The sequence below is a fragment of the Erpetoichthys calabaricus genome, chromosome 12, assembly GCF_900747795.2.
Source record: "Erpetoichthys calabaricus chromosome 12, fErpCal1.3, whole genome shotgun sequence".
Lineage (NCBI taxonomy): Eukaryota > Metazoa > Chordata > Cladistia > Polypteriformes > Polypteridae > Erpetoichthys > Erpetoichthys calabaricus.
Window position 1 is genome coordinate 49,607,094 of NC_041405.2, and position 21,107 is coordinate 49,628,200.

The 21,107-nt window shown below is 42.3% G+C and overlaps 1 protein-coding gene across 1 annotated transcript in view; it reads right to left on the reverse strand.

The window, feature by feature from the left end:
* The window catches only part of eda2r (ectodysplasin A2 receptor), a 62,826-nt gene extending 51,505 nt beyond the window's left edge, over window positions 1-11,321 (reverse strand). The window contains exons 1-2 of the mRNA XM_051934506.1: window positions 10,472-11,321; window positions 5,692-5,803 (exon numbers count right to left, since the gene is read on the reverse strand). Of these exons, the coding sequence (XP_051790466.1) occupies window positions 5,692-5,778 (87 nt within the window). The 5' untranslated portion in view covers window positions 5,779-5,803; window positions 10,472-11,321. The remainder of the gene's footprint in view (window positions 1-5,691; window positions 5,804-10,471) is intronic.
* Window positions 11,322-21,107: the final 9,786 nt, after the last annotated feature.

Below are 21,107 nucleotides of genomic sequence, written 5' to 3' on the forward strand. Positions count from 1 at the left end.
CCTTAAACTGACACTTTCACACACAAATAATCTAAACACACTTTCAACACTACACAATGTTATTTGAGAAGAACTAAGTGGATAGGAATGGCAAGCTTTGTTGGGCTGAATGGCCTGTTCTCGTCTAGATTATTCTAATATTCTAATGTTCTAACGTTCTAATGCCATTTCACCTAACTTGTATGTCTTTAGACTGCAGGAAGACACCAGAACACCTGGAAGAAATGAATACAGAGATAACACATAAACTCCACACAGGGAGCACTGGGACGTGGATTCTGGTTTCCATATAGCATTATTACAGTGCTATCACCACAAGGAAACACTACATAAATATGGATTATAACATTCAACTCGTGCACAGATGTTGACATACACATTTCCTAAGCTCATTATCACACTAATACTGATGTTTAGCAATGCACACAAACATTTTCAGACATGTATAATTATTTACATATCCATTCATCCTTTCACTCACTGGACCTTTTTAATCCAGTTCATGATCATGAAAAAGCTGAGCCGAAACAAACAGGAACTCATTCCATGGCAAGGCACACTCAAGCACACACCCAGGGCCACAAACACTGGGACAGTTTAGAGTTGCCAATTAAGCTAGCCCATAAAACTTTGGGAAAAGGGAAAATTTAAAGTAGACAAGTAAAAACTCATCTAGACACAGAGAGAACATGGAAACTCCACACAAACTGTGAGTCAGTAGAGACTTGAACCTTGGAGGTGAGAGACAGCAGCACTAAACCCAGTGCCAGGCCACAAATGCATGCAGTAAACACTGTATACCGTAATTATATATATATATATTTTTCATAACACAACACCCAGGTTCACTATACCAAGGATACGTCCAACTTGTCCATGCCCTAATGTAAGACTGCCTTTTGCAATGTATGAGTTGAGTTTGAAATGAAAACGATCAGTGAGCCTGTGCAATATGCTTCACTGTCAGCAAGTTATTTTTCTGTTAGCCATGATGCGTGCCCATGCCACAGTTCTTTTCCCATCAGTCATTTAACCTGGCTTCAGCACTGCTTGCTGTGAGAAGTACCAGAAGCCCAATTATGTGGCTGGAGTAGCCCACACCTCCAATTCTTGGGTTGAGTTACACGTATCATGTCATAAGCACTCCATTAAGGCCAAGATCAAGGTTAAAGGCCCGGTGGTTCACAGGTGACAGGCAGACAACCCTTAGCATTTTATACATAAAGAAGATACTGTACTGTCATACCCAAGCCCACACATTTAAAAGAAAGTCTTAGATATGTAGTAAACATCTGCTAAATCTAAAAATATAGACGATGGGGCAAAATCGCACACTTGATATACACACTGTAGGGGCCATAGGGGGAGGACAGGCATCCTGGCCGGGATAAAGGATGGATTCTTGCCCAGACAGATGACCATAATGGATGAAGTGGTGAACGGGCATACTTGTGGCAGTTTAGTTCCCCACACAACAGGTGGCAGTATTCCTTAGGGCTGAACCCGATTAGGACACCACAGGCTGGCATGTGAGTTGGAGTCCGGAAACACAGTCCTGTCAGGGTCTTTGGGTTCTACCAGTGGAGGAGTGCACTGGTTTCCTCACAACCCAGAAGTGCTCCAGACAACCTGGGTGTGACACTGGAAGCAGTTTCTGGGTAAGATTTATAAGATAGGCTCCTTTGGGAGGTGGAAGGAGAGCATTTATATTTATGCAATGTGGCTGGTATTTCTGTAAAGAAGGTGTTGGAGGTAAATAAAAACCTTTTTACTGAACCTGGAATCGTATTGGGCAATATTGTGTCTGTGGTTTGGAGCTTAGTGTCACTCTCTTATGGTTACAACATATATACATGCACATATTTAAACATGTACCTAAAATTCATAGGAAATAATGTACACACCAGTGCTGCTGCCTCGCAGTAAGGAGCCCTGGGTTCGCTTTCCGGGTCCTCCCTGCGTGGAGTTTGCATGTTCTCCCCGTGTCTGCGTGGGTTTGCTCCAGGAGCTCCGGTTTCATCCCACAGTCCAAAGACATCCACTTTAGGTGCATTAGCGATCCTAAAATTGTCCCTAGTGTGTGTGCTTGGTGTGTGTATGTTCTATAGTGGGCTGGCACCCTGCTCGGGATTGGTTCCTGCCTTGCGCCCTGTGCTGGCTGGAATTGGCTCCAGCAGACCCCTGTGAACCTTTGTTAGGATATACCGGGTTGGACAATGACTGACTGACTGACCTACTGCAACTAAATATAAACATGTAAAAACATACACTATCTTCATCCTCTTATACAAATGCACATCCATGTGCATAAGTATTTAAACTCAACCAATCAAGCCTCTCTTTTTTATTTATTTTATTCAGCTATCCTTATTTTGTAATGAATGCTATTATTTAGCATTAACAGCATGCAATACTACCTCAAATGTCATACCATATACTGTTGGTACTCACAGATAAAAGCACTAATTCAAACACACACACGCACACAATCCCATCTAATTACACACAAAGACACATTCACAGACACTGACAGTAACACTTCTGCATTACTACAAACACACAACAGCAGCACCTTCTTATTCGGACATATATACACAGGCACCTACAAGAGCACACGCTAATAAAGATATTCACCTGTGCATTTTCACACCTGTGGAAACTTCAAACTAAATTAAATTTAAAATATTTCTGATTGTAAACTCTGCTCACAGAAACAATAGACTAAACCTGGACTTGAAATTCTTTACCATGTCCATATCCTGTCATTACTTATGGAGTTCATCCATAAATTGGTAGGCATAATGGCCTATTGGTTTTAGTTTTGGACTTAAGAGATGAGGCTTCCAGTTCATTCTCAGCATCTGACTCACTGTGGGACCCTGAGTGAGTCACTTTACTCCAACTGTAAAGCATATGTACTGTAAGCAATTGTAAACCTGACCATGTAAGTCATGCTGGATAAACACATCTGCCAAATTAATAATAAAATGTCCTGTGATGACAACAGTACACAGTGCCCACTTGCAATAGACAGAGACATTACATTGTGTCAGTACAATACAAAGAACTGCACTACCAGATTCCTTTGTACTTCAGCAGCAATATTTGTCACTTATTTGCTTTTGAACCTCTTTTCAAATCTGCCATTAAGTGTTTTAGTTCTTTTAAACTCTATTCTAATAATGACATGCTTATAAAATTACTTTTTACAATTAGGTAGTTTGACTCCCTGTCTTTTTATTTATTCACCAAGGCTGCAAATTAAGAGTGTTCCTCATTTCTGTCAAAGCTGCTCATACTTATTTCTTCAGTGTAGCGTTTATCAGTGAAGCTCACACTTAATCCTCCATAACATCACTGTCATCACAGCCTCACATCTATCTATTAGGTTCACATAGAGTATACCCCCTCAGCTTCATATGAAAGTACAGTCCATACTTACAAGTTACATTTCTATTTGAGGAGTTCACACTCATCTCTTTAGTTTTGAATTCATCAGTGTAGCTCACTCCAGTGTTCTCATGGTCTCATTTAGAAGTGTGGTTCACAAAAAGTCATCAGTTTCAATTCTAACAAAGCAGCTCACACTCATCTTTCCTTATCACAAGAGCTCAGTTTATCCCTTTAGTCCCACCTTGATCAGTGTATCTCTCTCTCTCATCTCCTCAGGGCCCCATTTAAATTAAATCTAATTAGTCTTACTTCTCTTAGATAACTTGACTTCCACCTTTTTCAAGCTCACACACATCTCAATCTCTTATTTGTCAATGCAAGTCATATTCATCTCGTCAGTCTCAAGGGGCCTGAGTTGCCTCGAAAGCTTGCATATTGTAATCTTTTTTAGTTAGCCAATAAAAGGTGTCATTTTGCTTGGTTTTTATCTACATTCATAATGGCTAACACGGTACAACACCCTAGTACTACTGAGACAAATTATATTAAGGGAAGAATTTCCATCTTTTCTTGCCAACTACAATTCACGTTCATGTGTAAGGTGAGAAAAAAACCTGTTTTTAACTGAAATGATACTGAATGAAATAAGAATCGCACTATCTGACTTATTGCATCATTGACTTCATGTCTGTTTTCTGTGCATGTTTAGCAATCACACTGTTTCCTGAATACTACTGAACCATGCTCAGGCCTACCTTTTCCAAGCAAGCCAGGGCACGGTACGGTTGGCCCTGCATGGAGTGATCACACTAGTCAAATAAACTAGAATTTGCAGGGTTACATGCAGACAAACGTGCTCGGGCGCAGAATGCATTGCCAGTGTGAGTACACCCTTACTGTATGTCCTTAAATCCTCACATAATCTCCTTGGTCTCACTGCCTCTCAAACTTTCCTTCTCTGTATCCTGACTCTCAGAGAAGATCTCATTCATCTTACCAGTCTTTTATGTCCTGTACTGCTCACATATGTCTTAATGCTGTCACACTTGTCTCATTGGTCTAACATCTCTCACTCCAGCTCATATTTGTCTTGACAGTCTCCTATGTCCTTCACTGTTCACATAAATATCCTTCATCTTACTGCTTTTTACATTCCACCTCCTCTGTCACATGACTCTCAGTGAAGCTTAAACATACCATTTTTCCTCTTATGTCCCCTACTGCTCAGATATGTCTCCCTGCTGCTTGCTCAAATTTGTCAGTACAGCTTATGTATATTTTTTTCAGTCTCTTATGCCCTTTATTTCTCATATACTGTATACCATTAGGGTCTCACTGCTTCTCATAGTTATCTCGACTGTTTCATGACTCTCAGTAAAACTCAAACTTTCTTCTCAGTGTCGTACATACATGTTCATCTTCTTGTTGTCACTACTTCTCAACATTCATCTCCTTTGTCTAATGACTCTCAGTAAAGCTCACACCCATCTCAGCAGTCTCTTATGTCCAGTACTCCTCACATACCTCTGTGGTCTCACTGCTGCTCAGGCTCATCTCTTCACTCTCACCTCTGTTCTGGCTGCTCACTATGCTGTAACTAGCCTCAAATCTATCAAGCTTCTTGCACTCATCTGCTCAGTTGTAGTTCTAACACCATCACCATTTTGTTACTTGCTCTTCTTACGGCAACATCTGAATATTTAAGCCACTTAAACCATCAGCCACATTTATGTTGAGTGCAGACATTGCCACCTTTGCCTCTCATTGCATTCATTAGTTTTACTATGACATACTCAATTTACTGGCAATCTTAGATCATATAAAGAATGAGAAATCATATAAATCAAAGTCAGGGACGATGATAAAAAGCACCACAAGACAAATTAAAATGGAACTAAGAGTAAGAGAACAAAGTAAAGAGATAAAGCTGGTATGAAAACACCCAAAATGAACAGTTTACTGATCGATCATTTAAGCCAGCCACTAGGAAATCTTCATGTTCCACCTTCAAACAATAATGGTACATGTCCAATAATTAAATAATGTAGCATCACAAAGGAAAAGACAAGCTGTCTTGGGCTAACGACTAATAAGGTATGGGCCTGACTTAAGGATTCAGCCTGATACTGTACTGGCATATTATGGATAGGGGATAATAAGCAACTGACACAAGGTGATGCCTACTGAGAGTGTGAAAAAAGGTGTAGATTACATCTCTAACAGTTACAATTTCTTAAACTTAGTTCTTTAAATGAACATACAAAACATCCTGGAAAAAAGAGCAACTGACATGCTCACCTTGGACGGCTCTAGTCCAGGTTCACAGGTCCTGCATGGGTGACACTGTCCATTATTGTCCATGTATTCATTTTCTAAGCAGTCCATACTGAGGCGCAGATCCCTGAGAAACCTAAGCAAACAAAAGAATATCATGAATGTTGCAATCTGCCATTTTGTGGGTGGCTCCAAGGAGCGAAAGCAGAACACAAGAGCAAAACACACTGTGATTAATGAGATAACATAAAAATGCTTTCTAACCACTGCCAGCCCGCCAGCCAACTGTGAATGTTAAAAACACACTTCTGTCTGCAATAAATAAAGGGAACATTTCATAAACAACCAAATGCTAATTAAAAATAGAAACACAATAATAATGAAATAATTGTACATTAATCGAACAGGGCATCCTTTGCTTTAACCCACTTTCTCTCACTCTTGACCTCTTCGTTAGAAATGGAGTGGATGGAAACAAAAGCAGGTGTTGTAAGGTTGGGTGCCTCCTGTAGGTGAAATGTAATGCATGCTTGAAGTTAGAGAAACAACAGTGGGCCACGACCAAAGGTTAACACGTCTCCATCTCAACTACCTTCTGGCAGTGGCTATACTATCACTACTGGCTATCGCACTGACCTTGCCCTTGGCTTTTTCATTAACCACTGACGCTTGATTAGTTCTTTACTTCATCCACTCACATTTTATGTGGCAATCAGGCACTCACATAGCTGCTGTACTAAAGTGACCCGAGCAATGCTCCATGTGGTATATTATCTTTTAATATTATAAATGTAATTGAATGACTGGCCTCGCTGTATAAAAAGAATGTCCTTAGCAATCCATCTTAGGTAATGGGTGGTAATTCTGAAAAGCACACACGTATGCCACTCCTGTCCTGAATGGTCACAGTGCCTGCAACTCTTTACTCCAAGCAGTTCTTGTCTTCGTTCTGACTTCTAATTTAATTAAACAAGCTGGAATTTCATAGTTTTACCTGTATTGCATTAATCCCCAAAAAAATTCTAAAATAAATATATTTTAACAAATTCAGCAGTTTTCCTGATCTTGCCTGTCAAAATTTTACTCTTACGTCTTTTCAAATGTCTTGCACTGATCATGCAAGTGGAGATAACACTGAAGTGGTGGCTCTTCTTTAGGCCTTGTTGTTTTTGTGCTCTTGTGTCTGGTCCTTGTTGATCGCCACTGTCTGTCACAAGTAGTGATCACTGCTCCTAAATAAATTCCTTGTTTAATTTACTTGCCTTTCTCATCTTTAACAGAACTATTCTGAATGGTTTCGTTATTATGCAATAGTAATGTGTATGCAATATACTTCTTTATTCATACTTCATTTACAAATGCAGAGTTTGCTGCATTGATTGTATTTAAATACTGGCAATTAACAAATAACTGAAACACATGTAAGTGGCAATGAATGTCCCCTAGTAGTGGTTATTTCAGTGTTGTCTCCATTCCTGTGGCCACTTCATGATCTGCAACAGAGTAAACCATAACAGCATTTGAAAAGAAACACAAAAAGCAAAGTCTTAACCATCTTATCCATTTCTAGATCACAGATGGGCAAAGCCCGTCACAGTAGCATCCAGTGCAAGGGTGAAAGCAACCCTGTAAGTGCACCAGTTCATCACAGTGTCTATGTGTGTATATTTATATGTATCCTAAAGATGCCAGTGACTCTAGTACAGCTGGTATAAGTGAGTGTTCTCTGCATTGGAGTCACAACAAATCCAAGGTTGGCACCTGCCTTGCATCCAATTCTGCAAGAACAGCCTCTGTCCCATGAGACTAACATGCCTTAAGTGGTTGCAGGTTGAGAGACTGAGAGATGTAATCCCTTCAGCACGTCTTGGGTCTACTCCCCAGTCTTCCACTTCTGGGTCATATAACTTTCACATCTGCCATGGAAGGCACCTAGGGCACCTCAACTGGCTTCTCTCAGTCCAGAGAGGTTGTGGTTCTACTCCAAAGTTCCTCCCATATTGGCGAGCTCCTCACCCAATCACAGAGAACAAGTCTAGTAACCTGAGCAGTAAGCACATTCAACCACCTGTACCTGAAATCTCATTGTTGTAGTCACTTCAAAGAGCTCATAACTGTAGGTGAGGAGAGGATGTGGACTGACTGGTAAATCAACAGCTTCATCCAAAGCCTTAGCTTCCATTTCAGCACCACAGAACAAGATAGATAGATAGATAGATAGATAGATAGATAGATAGATAGATAGATAGATAGATAGATAGATAGATAGATAGATAGATAGATAGATAGATAGATAGATAGATAGATAGATAGATAGATAGATAGATAGATAGATAATCGTAGTCTGGGACTGCATGAGCCTCCTGTCCAGTATTGGTTCATTTTTTGCACTTACTTCTCTTGGAATAAACTTCAGGTCCTTATGCCACTAAATTATTTTAAATGTATTCAATAACTTTACTTATGGATAAGCCTATGAAGTGAAGAAGTCAGCTTATTCATGCATTTTTTCCTAAAAGATCTTTCTTAGTCAAAATTATCTCAATGCACTTCTTTGAGCAAAACAGCAGGTAAAGGCTGTGGACATCTGCATGTACTTTTAGTATTCTGAAATAAACTTGTGTTTGTTTCACAGGTTTTGTTTCTGTCTTGCACAATATGCTGTCAGGGTGAGTTGGTTTAAACTGAAGCGTGAATTAAATTAATACAGAGGAAATGATAATAAGGTACACATTCAATAACTAGCCTCTAGCTACTCCCCTAATTTGGCTGAATTTTTCCTTCAACTTACAAACGTTGCGCCTTTATAAAAAGGTCAGCATTTTGTCATATAGAGCCCTATTATCTGGAAGACCCTACAGAAACATAATGTCAGACAAAAAGAATGGTGGAAGGTGCATCAATGGTGAATTTGAGAGAAGAATCAAAATTGATGTGTGTTGCTCATTTTGGACAGATTATCAGTCCTGTGGGTTGTTATTATCACAGTCTGTGATTCCAACGTATTTGCATAAGCATTAATACTGTATTTCATTTGGCAGTCATATAAAGCAACCATTAGTATTTCCAGCTGACATTGTCTGTTTCCTAATTATGAATAACAGTTGCTAAGGGGTTTCTGAAGAAAACTGGCATATGGGAAAGAAAAGCTATGCAGAGTAGTTTGGTGTGTCAGAAAAGAATTATTCAGAATCTCATATTTTTATTATAATCAGTGATTTTCTTTAAACTATGTCATATGTTTTTATCAAATGGAGCATTTTACTGTTTCTTTTTCCTAAAATAATATTTGCTGTATTTTAACATTTCCTTTATATAGTGTAAAGTATATAGTGTTATCTTATATCAACTTTTTACATTTTTGATCCCTGTTATCCTGTCATTATTTTTCCCCTTACAAATAATTTACATTTACATATGTGAAGCCTTTAAAATCTACAGCCTTGTCATTTTCACAACGTAACTTTACTATTTCTTCATTTTTCTTTTTAAAATGTGACTTTTTTTTAAAATTCGGATTCGTTTAATGATACTTTTATACGTTATGTGTGACTTTTTCTTTACTTCGTAATCACGTTTTCAAGCAGTGAAATTTGATCGTTTAACTTTTATCAGAGTTATTAAGAGTGTTTTATTGAATGCCTTCAAAATATATCACACCTTTTAAATTAGTTACCTTTTTATAGCACTTATAAGCGGTATTATTAATTATTCCCCCTGCACGCTTCTGATTTAATGCATTTCATAAACTTCACTGAATTTCATTTCTCTCGCAGCTCCTGTCGACTTTTACCTCGGTTTACACGGTCAGCGCGGCTTCTGAGTTTAGGCGATCTCCCAATGCGAGTCGAATCCGGTAATTGTAAGGAAAACTGGGCCGGGAAATAAATAAATAAATAAAAGACAGATAATTAAATAATATAAAACACAATAATTTAAAAATACGTTCGTGATATCCTATTCCTTACCACTGTAACTTAATTACAGTTATGAATACTAACGTCAAGGTTGTCAATAGACACAGCAGACTAAACGCAAAGCGAACCCTAACGTTTTTGTAGTCCAGTAGGGAAGAGTAGGCTGATGGAATTTGGATGATCGTGATTCATCAGGCATTTATTCACCACTCTGTAATCACTGAATGAAGCTATTAGTACATTACAGACAGTATAAACGATGCATGAAGAGCTTTCGAATGACAGGACGTCCAACGTGTTCACCAGAGACGTGTGAGTCCCTTCAATATGCAATTGATTTTTATTATTACTATTACTAGTTTTTTTTTTCAATTGCTAACCTCTTTTACAAATGTATTTCAAACTTTTAACGACTTCTCCAAAACTACGCATCAGTCTGGTATTACTTACTTTCTCAAAACAGCACTCATTAATGTTATTTTTCGACTCTTGTTCGGTAACTTGTATTGCATGGCTTTCTCGTGCCATTTACTCAGCCTGTCCGGTGTCCCCACGCTCGATCTGTAAGCTCGTTTCGCACGTCTTGCAATTGACTTGTGCGGCAGCCTGCATGCCCCGACATGTCTTTCTCTCCCCACTGCCCCATTTCTAATAGCAGGTCGTTGTCACTCCGACTCAGTTACTTTAACGGGGACACGATTTGGAGAATTCCCGCTAAACTCGTTAAACCGTGTAACCTGGTACCCGGTGGCACCTGGCTAACCCAGTGTGACCTGGCACAGTATATATTTCCACTCTCAACTATTTCATAACTACATTAACAGTTTTCAAAGTGCTGACATTACATTTCCCGAAATTTAACAAGGTCACGTATAATTGAAGCCTACCGTGAAAAATCGGCAAATCTAGAAATTATGCAGAAGCATTCATTTAAAGAGAAAAGAAGTTCTTTTCGTGAGCGGCGAGCTGAGGGACACGCTGAGATCCAGGACAGTGCACTGACAGACTGAATGAAGGGGCAAGGAACGCGCGTTCACGCGTGTGCGCGCGTGCCTGGCTGCCTGTCGGGAGCGAGTCTCATCTGCTTCTGCTTACCGCCTCCAGTTACAGCCCCTGTAAAGAGGCGATCGTGGACAGTGGCGCAGCAGGGTCTCCGGATGGTCTGAGCGATGCGAAAAACCGACCAGTACAAAAAAAAAAATCTGCGTCTGCTAAAAGCAACACTCAGGACTGGGATTCCCCCGTGAATTGGTTTGCTTCTCTTACGGGATTGTATATTCAAAAAGTAAAACGTCAGGTGACAGGCGAACCACACAAAAGCTCCCAGTAAATCTCATGGTGACGATCACTCAGGGTGGTCATCTCCTTTAGTTGGCTGGGCTGGGATGCAAGCACAAGCGTTTATTTATGTGTTCTGTATGCCGGCATTAAACCAAAAGAATGGGCCTCTTTTATTAGGGGATCCTGGCGTGGTTCTCCAAAGCCCACAGCGGGAGTTTTGCATCACAGTCCAGTATTAGGCATCTATTATAATTTACATGCACGCCTGCATGCCAGTCTTTGCCAGACTCTTTTTATTTTGTGCTTATTTTGTGCTAATTAATCGTCTTTGTTAATGCCATTCTCCATGCAGATGTGGGCATGGCAATGTGCTTCCTCAACAAATGGAAACAGGCACAACATCTTAAACAAATCTTGGTGAACTTCTACTAAAGCACCATCAAGAGCATCTTCACTCATTCCATGCCTGTGTAGTATGCCAGCTGCACAGCCGTTGAGCAGAAGGATCTTGATCGTGTGATGAAGGTGACTCAGTTTGACCTTTTAATAGATTTACGTTTTCTTTTATCCTGTATATGGAAAAACAGTTTGATTGGGGATTTAGTGCTCTCCCTTTTAAGGAGGTACATATACTGTATAAGTGGGCATTGGGTGGTTGGATGTCCTAATTCAGCCTTCTGCTTCTTTTTCTTAACCATCCTAGTGATCTCACTATTTTGTGTTTTGTACAACTGATCTGATGATGGTAGCTCTTCATACAGTGAAACAGGTGGTTGTCACACAGAGTCAGGTCTGGAGAACATGGTGGGTTTATTTGAATCTTTAGTTTCACAGAACAGCCCTTGCAACCTGTGCAATGCGAGTAGAAGCATTATCGGAGGTATGGTTGGCAGAATTCCTTACAACGTTTCACTGATTGAGTGCCAAAAACACTAAAAGATATCATATTTGCTGGACATGTGGGCTTTATGACGCATATAAGTGATATGGATTATACTCTCAGTGTTATTAAAAATTATGCGTTGCCAGAAATCCCCTGCTCCCATTGCTTCAAATGTCCTTTGATTCTGGGTCAGACTGATGTATCCAAGTATCACCCAGTTATTGAACTTTACTTCTGCTTCTCCCAGTTTGAATTTAATAGCTCAAGATTGTGCTTGGAACACTCAATGTGATGATGTGTCATTTCAAGTGCTACCATTCCAGCCACCCAATGTACCTAAACCTGCACACAAACAATGAGAGACTGCTATCTTGTGCTCTGCTGCTCTTTGATGGTTTCAATTCGGTTTATTTTGGTATGGTGATCTTCATTGAGTGCAGCATCAGAGCCCTGCAACAATTCTGAGGTAAAAAATAAATTACAAACTTATAAACTTCCTAATGCACACATGTAAAAATTCAGAATTGACCATTAAACGACACACATCACAATTCATTTGATGGCGTCATTTTATCAATGACACAGGGCAACCAGACATTAGATCATCTTTGAGAGATGTCCTGCCTTGACAGAATTCTCTTGTCTGTGTCATATGAAGAGTAGTGATCCCAGTATATGCTGAGTGGGTGACAATGAATCCCCAAGGGTGTATTCTTCTCTAGCATTAGAAATTCAGTAATACTTGAAGTAGTACTTTTTAGCATCTGTGTTGACTTGGTGTAAATGCATGGCAGACAGAGGACAAACCACACATGTTAGAAACCTCAACAATGTTAGAACACATAGGCTAACATTTGGTCACTTACAAAATCAGCACCACAGAATAACATTTTCTGGATCAGGTGAAGAACATTTTAATTGAACCCGTGTCCCCACCCCAAAATACTACAGCACATTTTCTGAATGATTCAAAGATGCTCTTATTCTTGTGGTCCACAAGGTAGACAATATTTTCTTGATAGCACCATATTGTTTGTCTCCTTTTTACTTCCAATTTTTATTCATTTCCATCCATCCATTTTCCAACCCGCTGAATCCAAACACAGGGTCACGGGGGTCTGCTGGAGCCAATCCCAGCCAACACAGGGCACAAGGCAGGAGCCAATCCCGGGCAGGGTGCCAACCCACCGCAGGACACACACAAACACCAAGCACACACTAGGGCCAATTTAGAATCTCCAGTCCACCTAACCTGCATGTCTTTGGACTGTGGGAGGAAACCAGAGCGCCCGGAGGAAACCCACGCAGACACGGGGAGAACATGCAAACTCCACGCAGGGAGGACCCGGGAAGCGAACTCGGGTCCCCAGGTCTCCCAACTGCGAGGCAGCAGCGCTACCCACTGCGCCACCGTGCCGCCCTTTTATTCATTTTAATAGTTTTATTTTATTTTAATATTTCATTATTTGTCATTTTTTCAAGCTTAAGTCTAAGCTTTATATTGATAGCTTTATTTTTTATTAGCTGTTACTTTGGCTCACTTTTGTAGATACCTTTGTGGGGCTTGCTAGCATCATCAGTTCTTCACATGTTTATATTTTACCTTTCTAATCAACATTAATATTATTCTTACTGAATAATATTTGTCCATTATTAAACCTGATAAATCCAGTGTAAGGTTGCAGGCGCCAAACCATTCATCATTCCTGCATGATAGTTGCAAGGCACATTTATTGTACACTCACATTTACTACATTCACGGTCTCCAAATAAAATAACTCACATAACTTTGCAATCTGCACATAAAATCAGCATACCACAATGAAACAGGCTCAACATCTTAAAAAAAATCTTGGTGAACTTCTATAATAGCACCATCAAGACCATCCTCACCCATTCTATACCAGTGTGGTATGGCAGCTGCGCGGCCGTTGAGCAGAAGGATCTGGATTGTGTGATGAAGGTGGCTCAGTGAATCATCTGTATGGCCCTGTCACATCTGGACACTTTAAATGTTAGCTGACTGAAGAAGAAAGCTAGCAGCATCAGTAGAGACAAAACACATCCCAGTTTTTCACTGTTTGATCTGCTACTATCTGGTGAGCACTATAGGGTGATCCAATCCCACACTAACAGACTGAAAAATAACTTTTGTCCCTGAGCTGTGGCCTCCATCACCCCCCTGTCTGACTACTGAGAGTTGATTTAAAACCCCACCTTCCAAGGTTTATTATACATACATGCAATTCAGTCCCCTAAGGATGAATCTATTTACTATTTACTGCTAGATGTTATTTTACTGCTCTGTCTTTTATACTTCGTGAAAGGCTGTAAGGACATGAAAAGAAGGGGTACGACAGCAGCAGGTGGTCCCCATTTAATATCCAGGTTGTTTGAAGAAAAGAGAAAAAATAATGATGTCAAACATGATGTATAGGGTTCAGCTCTTTTACAGACTTCCAATCTCCATGAGCTGTAGGTCCGGACTGAAACGGTCTCCCTGGGTCAGGTGGTTTATAAGAAGGTGGAGGCAGAAGAGATGGGGCAACCATTGATTCAGTAGGAAGTGACATCACTGGCCCTCTGGATAATTCTCCTCCATACTAAAGCAAACAAAAATCATGTTAGTGTTGGTGTTACACCTAGTTTCTTTATTTGACTCCCATATATGTAATGTTTGTGGTTAGGTGTCTAATAATATTTGTAAATTGGAGCTACTTCCCTTTGATATATTGCTGCTTTTATAACAGATGTCAGGAAGGTGAACCCCAGGATGGCAGCAGGTCTGGATAGCATTCCAGGACGTTTTTTTAAGATATGTGCTTGCCCCAATATTCAGGGGAAAATTTCATTTCTTTTTAACCCTGGCTGTTGTATCAATATGCTTTAAAATACCCATCATTGTTACTGTACCTAAGACAGCAAGTCCAACCTGTATGAATGACTATGGTCCCATTGCACTAATGCCCATAGCAATGAAGTGTTTTGAGAGGCCAGTCAAAAATGAAATATGCTCTTCTCTGCCAAAAGAACTAGATCCATTAGAATTTTCATATGACTCCAGTAAATTCACAAAGAATACCATCACTTTGATCCTAGTACTGTCCCACATAAACAACAAGAGATGGAATTATGTGCTAAAGTTATTTCCAGACTATAGTTCTGCATTTAACACAAAACACCCATCTAAGCTCAACACCAGATTAGGGACCTGCATCTGAGCCCTTCATTATGCAGCTAGACTTTTAACTTCCTGACAGGCAGACCCCAGGTGGTTCAAGTAGGTGACCACACTTCATCACCCCTCACATAGGTGCTCCACAGAGCTACTGTATGTTCTGAGTCCTCTGCTATACATTCACTAGCTTTAGCATTATTGTGTAGTTTACTGATTAGACAGGTGGGCCTGATCTCTTACAACAATGACTAGGCTGACCTGGATGAAGTGGAGAACCTGTCATACTGGTGTCAGGATAACAGTAAACTCCTGAATGTCAGCAAAACAAAGAAACGGATTGTGAACTTTGGGAGAAAACAGCACTACTATGCCCTCAGTTTTAACAATACTCAGGTAGAGAAGGATGGCACTTTCAGATATCTCTGTGTTCACATCGCAGAGGACCTGAACTGGTCCAAACATAAAAACACCTCGGTGAAGAAGGCAACGGCAACATCTTTATCATCTCAGATGCCACAGTGATTTCAGAATGCCTTCCCATATCCACCATTGAAAGTATCCTGAAAGGAAGTTTCATGACCTGGTTTGGAAACAACAAACAGCGGGGCTGCAAGACTCTACAAAGGGAGGTGAATGTATAAGTTTGAGAACACCTTCACCATGCAATATTGGAGCAGGGAAAATAAAATTATAAGTGATGTCAGTCAACCCAAAAACGACCACTTCCTTGTGCTCCAGTCAGGTAAACAGCGCTGCTGCCTAAAGTCCAATTCAGAGATACTGAGGAGGAGTGTGTCCAGGACTACATAATACCCTATTGTTAAGTGTCTTACATTAAATTATCAAGTGTATAGTTCGGACGCATACAGCTGCCCTAAACTGACAGAGACAGGCAGAGACACGAGTTCCAGCACAACACACACCTTTAATGATCTATGCGGAAGTGCTTTTCTATTTGGTCCCCACATTTTAGCACAATACAACTAATGGCAACAGTTACAGCACAGTCCTTTTTGCCTCCAATCCTCCACATAGTCTTTGTCTTTCTTCCTCCCGACTCTGGCCGTTGAGTGGTAGCGACTGGACCCCTTTTATAGGACACCCAGAAGAACTCCAGATGTCCAACAACCTTCATCTGGCAGTACTTCCTGGTGTGGTGGAAGTGCGGCCAAACAGGGCCCAGCAAACATCCAGGCGCCCCCTGGGAGTGGCCATGGGCCCCAGCAAGTTTGAGCTTCCATGCTCCAAACCCGTAGCCCCAGTGCAAGCTAAAGGGGGCTGCCCTCTAACGGTCTGGGGGAGAAAATGTCCTGAAAAAAGCTCTCTCCCCAGGTCCTTCCATTGTTGGGACATCCCGGCTGGGTAAGGGCACATAAGTTATTCATTCAGTTAATACATATTATTTATCACATATTTTATCTAAATTAACAATTTTTATTGATATTCATAAAGTCATGTATTATTGTTATTGTCAGTTTATATTCTTAAATGCCCAGTCATTGGAGTTTAGCATTTGTATGTGACAAACCAAATAATTTGATTTGATTTCATACCAAATTTTTTGTACACAAGCATAATGACAAATAAAGAATTTGATCATTCTATTCTAATTAGTTCTAATACATGTAAAATTGTATTGTTTTGAATTGGTTTTGAATCTTTATATAATTATTTCTCCCTCCTTGAACCGCCACCTTATTGTGGTGGAGGGGTTTGTGTGTCCCAATGATCACAGGAGCTCTGTTGTCCGGAGCTTTATGCCCCTGGTAGGGCCACCAAAGGCAAACTGGTCCTAGGTGAGGAATGAGACAAAGAGCAGTTTAACAAACCTCCAATGATGAATCAAAACTTTGGACGACGTTTTCCCTTGCCCGGACGCGGGTCACCGGGGCCCCCCTCTGGAGCCAGGCCTAGAGGTGGGGCTCGATGGCGAGTGCCTGGTGGCCGGGCCTGCACTCATGGGGCTCGGCTGGCCACAGCCCCAAGAGGTAACGTGGGTCCCCCTTCCCATGGGTTCATCACCTATGGGAGGGGCCAAGGAGGTCGGGTGTAGTGTGAGTTGGGTAGTGGCTGAAGGCAGGGACCTTGGCAGTCTGATCCTTGGCTACAGAAACTGGCTCTTGGGATGTGGAATGTCACCTCTCTGAAGGGGAAGGAGCCTGAGCTAGTGCGTGAGGTCGAGAGGTTCCGGCTAGATATAGTCGGGTTCACCTCGATGCACAGCTTGGACTCTGGAACCAATCTTTTTGAGAGGGGCTGGACTCTCTACCACTCTGGAGTTGCCCCTGGTGAGAGGCGTCAAGCGAGTGTGGGCATACTTTTTGCCCCCCGACTTGGAGCCTGTTCATTGGGGTTTACCCCGGTGGACAAGAGGGTAGCCTCCCTCTGCCTTCGGGTCGGGGGACGGGTCCTAACTGTTGTTTGTGCGTATGCGCCGAACAGCAGTCTGGAGTACCCACCCTTTTTGGAGTCCCTGGAGGGGGTGCTAGAGGGCATACCTTCTGGAGACTCCCTCATTCTGCTGGGAGACTTCAATGCTCACGTGGGCAATGACAGTGAGACCTGGAAGGGCGTGATTGAGAGGAATGGCCCCCCCGATCTGAACCCGAGCGGTGTTTTGTTATTGGACTTCTGTGCTCGTCATGGATTGTCCATAACGAACACCATGTTCAAGCATAGGGGTGTTCATATGTGCACTTGGCACCAGGACACCCTAGGCCTCAGTTCGATGATCAACTTTGTGGTCGTGTCGTTGGACCTGCGGCCACATGTCTTGGACACTCGGGTGAAGAGGGGGGTGGAGCTGTCAACTGATCACCACCTGGTGGTGAGTAGGCTTCGATGGTGGGGGAGGATGCCGGTCAGGCCTGGTACGCCCAAACGTGTTGTGAGGGTCTGCTGGGAATGTCTGGCAGAGTCCCCTGTCAGAAGTAGCTTCAACTCCCACCTCCGGCAGAACTTCAAGCACATCCCGAGGGAGGATGGGGACATTGAGTCCGAATGGGACATGTTCTGTGCCTCTATTGTTGAGGCGGCTGACCGGAGCTGTGGCCGTAAGGTGGTCAGTGCCTGTCATGGCAGTAATCCCCGAACCTGTTGGTGGACACCAGCGGTGAGGGATGCCATCAAGCTTTTGTCCTGTGGGATTCTGGTGGCAGCTGATAGGTACCGGCAGGCCAAGCGGAATGCGGCTTTGGTGGTTGCTGAGGCAAAAACTCTGGCATGGGAGGAGTTTGGGGAGGCCATGGAGAACGACTTTTGGACAGCTTCGAGGAGATTCTGGTCCACCATCCGGCGTCTCAGGAGGGTGAAGCAGTGCAGTGTCAACACTGTATATGGTGGGGATGGTGCACTGCTGACCTCAACTCGGGACGTTGTTGGTTGGTGGGGGATTACTTCAAAGACCTCCTCAATCCCAATAACATGCCTTCCAATGAGGAAGCAGAGCCTGGGGACTCGGAGGTGGGCTCCCCCATCTCTGGGACTGAGGTCACCGAGGTGGTCAAAAAACTCCTTGGTGGCAGGGCCCCGGGGGTGGATGAGATATGCCCGGAGTTCCTCAAGGCTCTGGATGTTGTAGTACTGTCTTGGTTGACACACCTCTGCAACATCGCATGGACATGAGGGACAGTGCCTCTGGACTGGCAGACTGGGGTGGTGGTCCCCCTCTTTAAGAAGGGGGACCGGAGGGTGTGTTCCAACTACAGAGGGATCACACTCCTCAGCCTCCCTGGAAAAGTCTATTCGGGGGTCCTGGAGAGGAGGGTCTATTGGATATTCAAACCTCAGATTCAGGAGGAACAGTGTGGTTTTCGTCCTGGTCGTGGAACAGTGGACCAGCTCTACACCCTTAGCAGGGTCCTGGAGGGTGCATGGGAGTTTGCCCAACCAGTCTACATGTGTTTTGTGGACTTGGAAAAGGCGGTACTCCGAGAGTATTGGTTACCGGACCCCCTGATAAGGGCTGTTCGGTCCCCGTACGATCGGTGTCAGAGCTTGGTCCGCATTGCCGGCAGTAAGTCAAACCCATTTCCAGTGAGAGTTGGACTCTGCCAGGGCTGCCCTTTGTCATCGATTCTGTTCATAACTTTTATGGACAGAATTTCTAGGCACAGCCAGGGTGTTGAGGGGGTCCGGTTTGCTGGACTCAGGATTGGGTCACTGCTTTTTGCAGATGATGTTGTGAATTTCCCTTTGGGATTAATAAAGTATCTATCTATCTATCTATCTATCTATCTATCTATCTATCTATCTATCTATCTATCTATCTATCTATCTATCTATCTATCTATCTATCTATCTATCTATCTATCTATCTATCTATCTATCTATCTGTTTGCTTCATCAGGCCGTGATCTTCAGCTCTCTCTGGATCGGTTTGCAGCTGAGTGTGAAGCGGCTGGGATGGGAATCAGCACCTCCAAATCTGAGACCATGGTCCTCAACTGAAAAAGGGTGGAATGCCCTCTCAGGGTTGGGAGCGAGATCCTGCCCCAAGTGGAGGAGTTCAAGTATCTCGGGATCTTGTTCACGAGTGAGGGAAGAATAGAGCGCGAGATCGACAGGCGGATCGGTACAGCATCCACAGAGATGCGGGCTCTGCATCGGTCTGTCGTGGTGAAAAAGGAGCTGAGCCGCAACGCAAAGCTCTCAGTTTACCAGTCGATCTATGTTCCTACCCTCACCTATGGTCATGAGCTATGGGTACTGACCGAAAGAACGAGATCGTGAATACAAGCGGCTGAAATGAGTTTCCTCCATAGAGTGTCTGGGCTTTCCCTTAAAGATAGGGTGAGAAGCTCAGTCATCCGGGAGGGACTCAGAGTAGAGCCGCTGCTCCTCCGCATCGAGAGGAGTCAGATGAGGTGGCTCGGGCATCTGATCAGGATGCCTCCTGGACGCCTCCCTGGTGAGGTGTTCCGGGTAGGTATAACCGGGAGGAGGCCCCGGGGAAGACCCAGGACATGCTGGAGGGACTATGTCTCTCGGCTGGCCTGGGAACGCCTTGGGATTCTCCCAGAAGAGCTAGAAGAAGTGGCCGGGGAGAGGGAAGTCTGGGCATCTCTGCTCAAGCTGCTGCCCCCGTGACCCAATCTCGGATAAGAGGAAATGGATGGATGGATGGATGGATGGATGGATGGATGGATGGATGGATGGATGGATGGATGGATGGATGGATGGATGGATATAATTATTCACTTCTTCAGATTTGATAGTTTTACTTCTCTTGCTGTTTGGCATGTCCAACTTTACAATTTATTACATAATTTTTTAAAGTAGCCTTTATTTCAATCAGTTTGTTGTGATGACCTGGGTTTTCATCCTTGGTCAGTTTCTACGTTTGCATCCTGTACCACTAGGGGAGACTCTGAGTCCCTACGTATATAAAAATGGGCCAAGCGAGTTGACAGAATCGACATATAGAGCTGGTAATTGGCATTTGGTTTTATTCATCATTCATTTGCTTATTTCTTCACTTCTAATGCTTGCTATAGTGTGCCTTTGTTTTCATGTGTTTGCATTGTTAATTTGAATTTGAATTCAGTTATTAGACGATTTTGATTATTTTAATGTTTATGTGCTTTCACTGACTAGTAACATTTATCATATCTGAATAAAGTTATAAATCAGTTTTGACAGCTGTATTACACTATATTGCATCAGTCTTGTGCTAATTTTAGATTAGATTAAATTAGATTAGATAAACTAAATTAATCCAAGGGAAAATTCACATGCATACAGCTGCAGAAACATAAAAACAGGGATACAGACTGATGGGAGAAATAAGACAGCCAATCAATCAATCAATATTTAAATATAAATAAATAAATAAATATTGTCCAGATGTTTCAAAATGGTATTTCATAATAAATTTAACAAGTGCCCTGGGAGGAAGCATTGAAATGCCTGATAGCAGTGGACAGCAAACATCTCCAGTGGCGCTTCTTAGCACACCATGGTGGAATAAGCCTGTGTCTAAAAGTGCTCTAAGAGAGTGCCTCCTGGAGGGGATAGAGAGTATTTTTCATGATGGCATCCAATTTTACCCCCATCCGCTTTCCTAGAACAGCTTCCAGTGTGTCCAGGGTTTGCCCCATGATGGAGTAGGCTTTCCTGATTTTTGGCTTTATTATTAATATATAGAGTAGTTTGTGCCATGGACCGAGTTTCCATTACCTTA